The sequence below is a fragment of the Papaver somniferum genome, chromosome 9, assembly GCF_003573695.1.
Source record: "Papaver somniferum cultivar HN1 chromosome 9, ASM357369v1, whole genome shotgun sequence".
Classification (NCBI taxonomy): Eukaryota; Viridiplantae; Streptophyta; class Magnoliopsida; order Ranunculales; family Papaveraceae; genus Papaver; species Papaver somniferum.
In genome coordinates this window covers 17,925,343-17,936,272 of record NC_039366.1, presented here as the reverse complement: position 1 = coordinate 17,936,272, position 10,930 = coordinate 17,925,343, and the positions used below count along the sequence as shown (strand labels likewise).

The following is a 10,930-nucleotide window of genomic DNA, read 5'->3' as shown; positions in this document are numbered from 1 at the left end:
ATTCTATAATTTTATTTATTCAATAAATGATGATATTAGTTGTTGCTTTGCCGGTTTGCACAAAACCTCATGCGCATAATCGATAGGGTATTGCGAATATATTTGTTTCATTGTTTGATAATCTATGCTTGGATAAATGTCTTTGATGGGTTATGCTTAGAGTAATAAAATATCATTCGTGGATCTATATTTAGTTTCGTGAATTTTTTCACTAACACAATCTGATGGTGCATGCTTGCGTTTAGTCTTTTGATGTGCCATGCTTAGGGTGTCCCAGTGGTGTCTTCGACTCTATACAAATAGTAGGTGATGTCAATAGGACAAAGAATAAATAAATATTTTTAGAGTTGTCTCTTTGAAGAAATTAAACAGAAATAGTGGTGGATACCATAGTACCCTGGTTACCGACTCTCTCGTTACATCTAGTTACTTTAGATTATTTTCTTTGTTTTTATTATTTTCAAAAATCCAAAAACATCATTATTGTTTAATTGATTGAGAATACAAGTTATTTATATTTCCACCGCTCCCCGTGGGAACGACCCATACTTGCCTCTGTCTACTAGTTAGACACCGTGCGATTGCGGTTATTAAATAGGTATCTCCGGATCCTATCACCATAGTACGTTGTGCAGTTGCTCACACCAACGTCCCTTATGTTCGTCCAGCTGCTTCTTGACAATGAGTGCAAGGGTCTTGTTCGTGGCCTCCGCTTGGCCATTGCTCTGAGGGTATATTGGTGTTGACTTGTTCTTTCGGATTTTGAAGGTGTCGAAGAGCATGTCAATATTGTTGCCTTGTAGCTGCTTGCCATTATCGGAGACAATCTCCACTGAGATACCAAACCTGCAAATAATGTCTTGAAAGATGAATGTGAAGACATCCGAGTCGCGGATCCTTGCTAGAGCCTTAGCTTCTACCCATTTGCAAAATAGTCTGTGGCTACTATCGAGAAACGCCTTTTCCCTGACCCTTCAATCAGGGGACCCACGATGTCTATGCCCCATTTATAAAATGGCCAAGGACTATCCACAGAGTTCAGCTTTGTTGCAGGTGCGTGAATTCTTTTGGCAAAACGTTGACATTCTTCGCATCTCTTTGACATTCTTGCTGTATCTCGTATCATCGCTGGCCAGTAATACCCCTGAGTTTTCGCCTTGTCTGCCAGAGATCTCATTCCAATGTGGTTTCCAGTGTCTCCGTAGTGTATGTCTTTCAAAACCCTACGCCCTTCCTCTCTCGATAGGCATCGTAACAAAGGTCCGAGGAAGGATTTTTTGTACAGAATCCCGTCTCTTAGGTCGTACCTCCATGCTTTTGATTGTATTTTCCGATCTTGATTTAGATCCGTAGGTAGCGTTCCTTCTTTGATAAAAAGATAAGTTTCAGATCTCCAGTCTTCTTCATTGCTGAAGTCTTCATCTTCGTTAGCTCTTATCATGATGTCATCCTCCTGAACATCGTCGGCAATATCTTCTCCTACATCATCGTCAGTGATATCTTCTCCCACGCTATTTTTTAATTTGCAGCACAGAATTCCCGTGGAACAACTGAGGGTTCGTACACTCTGGTCACTATGATTTCCTTGGCATCTTCGTTTTTTAACATGAACGATACGTAGGCTAAAGCGTCAACGTGCCTGAGCTCTTTTCTGCATAAGTGTCAGAATTTAATGCTTGGTATTTGAGATTCCAGTGTTTGGACTAGGGCCATATACGCTGACAGGGTCTCATCGTAAACATTATATTCTAACCCTATTTGTTGTATGACCAATTGTGAAACGCTTGTTAGGCGCGCATCAGTTATGCACATTTCTATTATCAGACGGAGAGCATGAACCACAGCCTCGTATTCAACGATGTTGTTGGTGTTCCCCTTGAATTCCAATCTGAATGTATGGATGATCCTGTCCCATGTGGGGGTGGTGATTACGATGCCAATACCTGCGCCTTCCCTATTCTTCGATCCATCAACGAAGATTTCCCATCGTCTTGGGTTTGCAGGCTCGAGAATATCGACTGGATATTTTCCTTCATCAGCTTCTGGTATGCCCTTTACCTCTTCGTCATTATCCAGGGGAAGGTCTTCTAGGAAATCTGCTAAGACTTGTGACTTTTGAGAGTGTTGGACTTTGCTATTGACTTGTGGATGATGTTGAATTGGTAGAGATGTGTGTTCCACTTTGCTATTCTTGCTACTTTTCCCGCGCTCTTGAGGACTTCCTCTAGTGGTGCTTTGCATGGGACGCGGACATAATGAGTTATGAAGTAGGTCTGAAGATTTTGTGTGGCCCATACTAATGCCAAGATGAGCTGTTCTATCTTCGTATAATTTCTCTCTGCTGTGTTGAGAGTTTTGCTAACATAGTAGATATGTTGCTCTATATTCGTATTCGTTTTGACCAATACTGCACTGACGGCGTCTTCGGTTGCTGCTATGTATAGGGCCATCACCTCGTCGGGATCGGGTTTTTGCAGGATTGGGATCACATCTAGATAATCCTTGATCTTTTGAAAGGCTTCTTCACACTCAGTTGTCCATTCGAACTTGCTACCTTTCTTGAGGATGTTGAAAAAATATTTGCATTTGTCCGATGACCTGGCAATGAATCTTCCAAGAGTTGTTAGGGATCCATTGAGCTTCTGAACTTCTTTTAGGTTCCTTGGGGACGACATTTCTACGATGGCTTGGATTTTTGCAGGATCCACTTCGATGCCCCTCTTTGTTACTAAATACCCAGGAATTTTCCTGAGGTGACACCAAATGTGCATTTTTCGGGGTTTACTTTCATGTGATGCTTCCTCATTGCCTCAAAGATATCCCTGAGATCTTGATGATGATCTTCGCGCAGTTTTCTTTTGACAAGCATATCATCTACATAGACCTCTAAACTATTCCCAATCCATTGTTTGAAGACAGCATCAACCATCCTCTGATATGTTTCCCCTGCATTCCGAAGTCCAAAGGGCATCCTCACGTAACAATAGAGGTCGTGTGGGGTGTAGAATGATGTGTGATGTTGATCTTCTTCTGCAAGGAATAATTGGTTGTAACCAGAGTATCCATCCATGAATGATAGCTCTTCGTACCCTTCGACTGCTTCAACTAATTGGTCGATGCTTTGTAGTGGGTAACTATCCTTCGGGCACGCCTTATTGAGGTTGGTGAAATCGATACATATTCTAACTCCTCAATTCTTTTTCGGAATGATGACCATGTTCGAGATACACGTTGGATATTTGACTTCCTTGATGAATCTCGCTTCTAACAGTTTGTGGAGCTCCATTTCGACTGCTTTGTGGTACTATGGTGCTACCTTCCGCACCTTCTGCCTGAAGGGTGGTGTGCCTGGCTTTATATGAACCTCGTGCTGGATTATCTTCGGATCAATTCCTGTCATGTCACCTAGTTTCCACGCAAAGATATCCGCGTATTCCTTAAGTAGTTTAATTAAGGACGCGTCCCTTTCTTTATCCATCAGAGTTCCTATCTTCATCATCCTCAGGTTTTCTTCAGTCCCTATGTTAACTTCTTTCAAAGGTTCCAGGGACGTAAATGTGGGTTTCGGTTCCCCGAGGAGAGGAACACTCTTTGATTTCTATTTGGTAGGCTCTTCGGCCTTTTTTGTAGTTGATGTACCGGCCTATGTGTTTCCAATTATATTCTCCTTTGAGAGGATTCTTCCATAAATTTCTTCCAGATAGGCATCAATTGCTTTTTCCTTTGCAGCTTCTTTGTTTCGATCTCTTCGGGATTTCAGCTTCTCATCTTGCTCGTTATTGAGTCGATTTTGCAAAGCCTGGAATTCTCGTGCAGTAGCCTGATCTCCTTTTATTTCCATTACCCCTTGGGGTGTTGGAAATCTGAGGGATTGGTAATAAGTAGCCGCCACCCCTTTGAGTTTGTGCACCCATCTACGGCCAATGATGGCGTTATAGGGCGACAGAGCATCTACAACACTGAATCGAGTATCTACCTTCATTGGTCCTACATCCACTTGTAGAACGATGTCTCCTAGTGGCTTCGTTACTGCCCCATTAAACCCGTAGATAGGCCTGTCAATGGAAGAATATCCGTCGGATATTTAGAAATCCGATATCCGACATGTTAAGCACTACCGGATATTCGATATCCGATAATATCCTATAGGATATCAAAATCAGATATCGATTCCGATAGGCTAAGCTGTCGGATATCCGATAAATATCCGATAGTATCCGGTTATAACAAAAAAGTTTAAAAATCTTGTAAAACATTTTCATAATTGACACTTATGGGATATTTATCCGACAATATCCGATAATATCCGATACTAGACTCGAAATTAGGATAAATTACAAATAAGTTCCTATACTATCGGATATCGGATATTAACATTTCGGATGGGGTCTAATCCGTTTCCGATATGTTAAGGAAGAAATATCCGATAAAATATCCGATCCGATATCCGATATCCGATAAAACGGATAAAATCCTATAGGATCTCGAATACTCGGAAACGGATACCGGATATCGGACAAATATTGACAGGCCTACCCGTAGATAGTATAGTACGAAGACATCATCTTCTCATCGTTAAGCTCTATTCGTTTGAATGTGTCGTAAAATAGAACATTAACTGAGCTTCCCCAGTCAATGAGGATCTTTTTGATATTGCATCCCGCTACTGGCAGCGTGAGTACCAGGGGGTCGTTGTGATCCTCCATGTCTTCCTCGATATCCTCAGCATCGAAGGTTATAGGCTCGTCCATACAGTGCTCTTGTTCGTCTACTTCCACCCCATCGATTTTGTAAAACTCACAATAGTCTTCAAATTGCTTCCTTAACCTTTTCCCTATTTGTGCTGTTTGAGATGGTCATGAGGCCTCGGAACATGAGATGGCGTTGACGGTTCGGTTTCCTTCAGGAAGTTGAACTTGCTTACTTCGTTTAGCCTTGTCTTCGGTGCCAACCTTCTGTACATACTGCTTAAGATCTCCTGCGTCAATCAACTTTTGGATCATCATCTTGAGATTCTTGCACTTCTCGGTATGATGGCCATTGAAAAAGTGATATTCACAGTATTCTTTCGACTTCTCCGATCTTGGAGGTTGATTTCCTTTGGACCATGGCCAATCAAGGTTTTCCCACCTCTTGATCTCTCTTAAGATGCGCGCATAGCTGGCGTTCATCTTTGTGTAAACTTGATCTTCGAATTTCCTATCATCACGTCTACGATCATCTCTTCGCTCCCTCCTATCTTCGGTGGGTCGTTCTTCTGAACCATCCCTCTTGGATCCACTAGATTGTTCTGTTGAGTTGGTCCGCGAGGGCCTCTGGGCTTGAGCTCTGGGGTTTTCTCGCTGAATTTCCTCTAGTCTGGCATGTTTTTCTATGATTATTCGAAGGTCTCCCTCAGCAGCAGGGATGGTACCGTGGATTTCGACAAATAGGGGGCTCATCCGGTCCAACCCCCATTTGTAGCAGTTGATGCTAACTACTGGATCAACGTTCCCTATAGCTTGACAGATCTTGTGCCACCTATCGGTGTATTCTCTGATGGTCTCCTTTTATTTGATTGCCACGAGAAGAGTTTATTCATTCCAGTGTTGACGACCATGTTGTACATGTTAAGTTGCCAGGAATTTTTCGGCGAGTTTTTCATAAGAATTAATGGAATCTGATGGTAGATTGTCAAACCAAGATAACGCGGACCCCTTCAGGATTGAAGGTAAATATCTGCAAAGTATGGCGTCGTCGTATTCTCATCTGGCCAACATCCGATTATAATATCGAAGATGGGATGCGGGGTCACTGGATCCATCGTAACACTCGAAGACTGGGACTGGGCATTTCTGGGGAATGAGAGCCTTGGCTAAGCGCTGCGGCAGCGGGGTAGTGTTTGCTTCCTTCATAACTTGCTCTAGTCTTCCTCCCCCTGCTTATCCTTTAGTTGCTTGATTTCCGGCATCATCTCAGCACGAAGAGTCTCCATTGCACGCTGGTGTTCCCCATGAATGACGAATCTTCCTGGTCTTGGGGTGTCACTGTCAAAGTAATCTGAGTCATCTGGATAATAATCTGGATCAGATCTTTGATTTCTCCTTGCCTCTCTTCGGTTCAGAGGTTTTGGGATGTCTTCATTAGCAACCACCATTCTACGTTATGGGTTCAGTAGAGGCGCCATGGAATTAGCTTCATCCTGCTAATTTTCCACTTCTGCACTGTGGGTGATCCTATCTTTGAGTTGTTGATTTTCCTGCGTCAAAAGGGCTTCAGCGTCTGCGTAAGTCCTCTGGTTCTTTCTCGTTCCCACTTGTATGCGTCCTCCAATAGCCGATGTATGGTCTTCGTTGACAATTTGTATTAATGGGACCGGTGGATCAATCTGTGTATTTGGGAGTTCCGTTGGATGCTGCGTGGGAAGTTTGCTATTAGGAGCGGTTGACCAACTTGGAGCGGTAGGTTCTGTTCGTTGGTGAGCGGCATCCCGTAGAGAGGTTGTTGTACAACTGACTCTGCCATCCCTTCACGTTGTTCATGCGGTCGGGTGGCAGCGGTCGCTTTGGAAGCTCATACTCTAGATGTTCCGGTTTTAGAGGCTCCGGCTTTGGCATCAGCTGCCTTTAGTGCTTCCGCCGCAATTGCGCTGGCATCTAAAGGCATCGTGCTTTCAGCTCCGTCTTGCCTCTTATCCGTCGTGTTAAGCTTTTCACCTTTCTGCTTGTTCCTAGCCATGACCGGTGTTGTCCTTGGTGTCTCTTTTGGTGGAACCTTTGCTTTTCCTACATCTTTGTTTTTCTCCATCTCCGATATATTCTGCACAAAAATAACGAATGGACAAAGGAGAGAGATCCATGGAGAATTTTTTAGAAGAATTTTTGGATCCAGACGTTGGAAGCAAGAAGAGATTTTCATGCTATTATTCCCCTCTTCAGAGGTATCAGATCTCTTGAATACCCAGGCCTATTTTATATGTAAACTAATGAGGGCTAAGATTCTAGAATGTGTTTGATGATTTTATGAAAACGCAGGTCTGTCAACAAGGGCGAAGATTAGACCATAAATTTTGATTTTCAAAGATGAAAGCTTGAAAATGCTTCCAAAAACGCAGATCTACTGAAAAAGGCGTAGATCCATTCATAAATTTTGATATTCAAAGATAGAAATTTTAAAATGCTTCCAAGATCGCAGATCTACTGAAAAAGGCGTAGATCCATTCATAAATTTTGATTTTCAAAGTTGAAAACTTGAAAATGCTTCCAAAATCGCAGGTCTACTGAAAAAAGGCATAGATCCATTCATAAATTTTGATTTTCAAAGATGGAAACTCGAAAATGCCTCCAAAATCGCAGATCTACTGAAAAAGGCGTAAATCCATTCATAAATTTTTTATTTGAAAAAGAAGGGTAATGAATGGTGCAACAGAAAACGCTCCCAACACCGTTATTTTTAAAGAGCGATGCTTGGAACAGAAAAGTGTATATAGATCACGGGACAAGATAAAACTTTTACCGGGATAGAGTCCCTTTTTCTAGCGCCGGATTATGAACCGATAAATCACGTTGGCATCTACGTGTTCACAAACAATGTTTGCATACAGTCTTTATTATAAATTATGTGTGATGTGCATAGATCTAGGAGGATACGATGACTCATCGACTCAGAGCCTTCGGATTCGTCCCAGTCTAGTCAGGTGGTATAACCAGTGGTGCTCGTATAACAATATAAATATGGGATCGAAGACCAAATGTAAATACATAATGTAAAAGTGTTGAATGTAAATGAGACAATGATTTACGTGGTTCGGCACTAAGGCCTACGTCCACGGGATTGGTGTTTCACTATGTATTGGAAGATTACAAAGATAGTCGAATGACTTTAAAGTGAACATCGAGGCTAAGGGGATAATGGAATTACTTACTCTTCCTATTTCTCTTTCCTATGTTTCCTCTAATGACTCAGAATTGGTTCCTCCCCTCCTCCTCAGTGGAGAGGGGTATTTATAGGGTCTGTACTTAGGGTCCACGTCTGAAATCCGTTGTAGTCTTATCCTCTTGTTCATTGTGCCGATCCCGCTGGTACCTTCGTCTTCCACGATGCCCCCAACGGTCTGTGCTCGATGACGAAGGTTTGCCCCTGCATCCTCACAGGTTGGTCGACACGTATGCTATCTTGGGGTGTTTAATGCGGGTGGTTGAGTCGTCTGCACGTGCCAGACAGATGTCTGCTGCCCCTGTCACGTTCGTGTCAGTTGGACTAACCTTCGCCGTTGATCTTGGATCTTTTTTGAGATGGGATAAAGTAAATCCTTGGGCGCTTTTCAGTGCTTTGCGATAGTTTTTTACCTCAGTGCTCTTGGTTCTTAACCATCAGATCTGTCAGATGATGATCTTACCCTGATGATGCACGACTCTTGGCTATCCACGCGTGGCATCATATTTTGATGCTTCAAGTTATATGTCTCCCACGTGTATCTCCCTACACACGTGGCAAGTGATGAAATATGTACCTACAATTGTCAACCTTGGGACACTTTTTTTACTCGGTCAAGTCAACCTTGGGACACAATCTTTATTTCTGGCAAGGGCTTGGCTTACGACATGCTTGCGTGTTTGCATGTTTCGACGACTTTTTCATTCTCTAACTAGTGAAACTACTGTACGTGTCATGCGCCTACCGCCAAAACCTCACGGTTCTGCAAGAAAATTCCTGAAACAAAAGTACATGCTGACATTTCTCAACACCAAAGCACAGATATAAAATTCTTCATCGTTCATTTTAGACAAAGATGTCTTGTAAGTCATCGCATTCGATTCCTCCTAATAGCGTACTGAAATTTGTTACACCAACTTGTTAAAGAGGTGATTCAAGGTTCAAGCATGAATTAGTTTTCGGGTTTTAGCCAATCTAATTTTAATCTCCTAAAATGCATTCTCTTTTGGTTTGTTTCTATGCCGATCCCAACAGACAGTTACGGTATGTATTATGCAACCCTAATGCAAGACGATTACCCCAGAATTCTCAGGTAGACAGGTACAATTTTTTTAGTAGCTGATTCAATATATACGCATACAAGTAAAAGTTGGTTGAATAAAAACAGATGGAGGAAGGTGTTAAGCAGATGCAACCGATTAATTAACAATATTATCCGCAAATAAACAATATTGTCTCAATAACAATCTATATCAAAAAGCAGAGTCAATGAGTAAACTACAAAAATAAAATATGTATTTAGTGGGGCAAGTAATAGTACAGTTGGTGGTCAAAGACTCAAAATGAGATGGACTTATCTCTCATATCTGATTCACCAAATCTAAACTTGATCAGTTTCATCATGATTATCATCACGGGAAGGAGACGGAGATGGAGTGTAGTAAGGAGGTGAATTACAAGGAGTTGAATAAGGAGTACTACTTTCTATATCTTCTTCTTCATCATGGATCACTATAGCCACCATTGAATCACACTCATCATCATCATCATCATCAGAACTCCTCCCTAAAGAAGCCCTTTCCATGTTTTCTACAGAAGAAACAGATCGATCATCACCAAGATTATCATGATCAGACAAGTACACAAATTCTTCTTTGTCTTCTTTGATCGTAAACAACCCGTACAGTTCCTGCAGTTTTGATACATCTAACTCATGATCATCAGACTCAGCCGGCTCATGATCAGTATTAGTGCTATCTCCAGTAGTTGAAGAAGGAAACACCGGTAGATCAATTCCTGCTTGATTTTTCCAACAAAAGAAGTAAAGAAGCTCCTTGGAATAATAAGGAGTACTGCTACCATTGGTTTCGATGGTACTGTTGATATCTGACTCACCACCGGCGGTCAGATGTTGTCTCCGGTGTAATCTGCGACGCCATAAAACGTAACAGAGCTGAAAGAACAATATTAAGAGCGTGATAGCGAAAACTATAGATATTCCTATACGAAATTTTGTTAAACCATCACTCATTTTCGAGAAACTTTCTTAAGCATGATCTTTCTACTACTATTCTCAGAGATGTTGCTCGAATGAAATTCTGGTTATAACTTTGGCGTTTAAATGAGTATTAATTATTCTTGAAACGGTTGATGAATGAAGAAGACCGGGAGATTGTGGCATTGTTATGGAATGTTTTAGACTTTTAGTGGACTAGACTGTATGTCCGGGTAATTACTGGCTGTAACCGGTTGTTAATCTGACAAATTATTTAATGAGTTTCTTTTGGAAAATAAGGAAAGAGATTGAGTGACTTAATGGGGTATTGACTTATTGATATGACTAAACATTGGAGACCGATGATTTTTAAATATGGAATTAGGTAGAGCTGGAAGGAAGGAACTTGGAAAGTTCAAAGTTGTGAAGCTTGTGATCCTGGTTTGTGAACATCCGAAACTTGTCACATCGTAGGAAACTCATATGTTGTTTCAAATTTATGTGCCTCAGCTTTCAGTTAAAAGAAAACAAATAATTTTTATCAAACGGAAAACAAATTATTTTCATTAAACCAATGACATCCTTGACTTAAATCAAACCACATCCATGAAAAATTCTACATTTACGTGCATCGGCATAAGGTCGAAGCAATAATTTTTATCAACGAGTCAAATAACGGATGATAGGATCCAAATCAAAGCACATCCGTACAAAACCATATCCATGAAGAGATTCTACGGGAGGGTGGTTGGATATTACGTCAAAAATAACTTTGCGACTTAATTAACTTTGAAAGTTAAAATTTGTTTAGTAAATAAATTTATAATGACTCGTATAAGCAAAATAATACCTTTTCTTGTGAAGAATTTTAAAAATGACTTTTGTTTCTATAATAGCGGAGGAACTTCTACAGTTGGTTGCCAAACATGGTAAAAGTAATGCATAAGTAAGGATTTTTATAGACAAAACAGGCCCAAGCCTGCAAAAAAAAACAAGAGCATAATTTTTCTTCCTCATAGT

The 10,930-nt window shown here is 41.2% G+C and overlaps 2 protein-coding genes across 2 annotated transcripts; both read right to left on the bottom strand.

Annotated features, from left to right (window-relative positions):
- Positions 1–3,643: 3,643 nt before the first annotated feature.
- On the bottom strand, positions 3,644–5,441 carry LOC113311499. Its single transcript, XM_026560332.1, has 3 exons — positions 4,925–5,441; positions 4,537–4,834; positions 3,644–4,055 (listed from the first exon to the last, which is right to left on the bottom strand). Exons 1-3 carry the CDS (start codon positions 5,439–5,441, stop codon positions 3,644–3,646), a joined length of 1,227 nt encoding a protein of 408 aa, XP_026416117.1.
- Positions 5,442–9,146: 3,705 nt separating this feature from the next.
- Positions 9,147–10,209, bottom strand: LOC113314452. The gene has a single exon (XM_026563241.1). It carries the CDS (start codon positions 9,944–9,946, stop codon positions 9,296–9,298), a length of 651 nt encoding a protein of 216 aa, XP_026419026.1. The 5' UTR covers positions 9,947–10,209; the 3' UTR covers positions 9,147–9,295.
- Between the last annotated feature and the right edge of the window lie 721 nt (positions 10,210–10,930).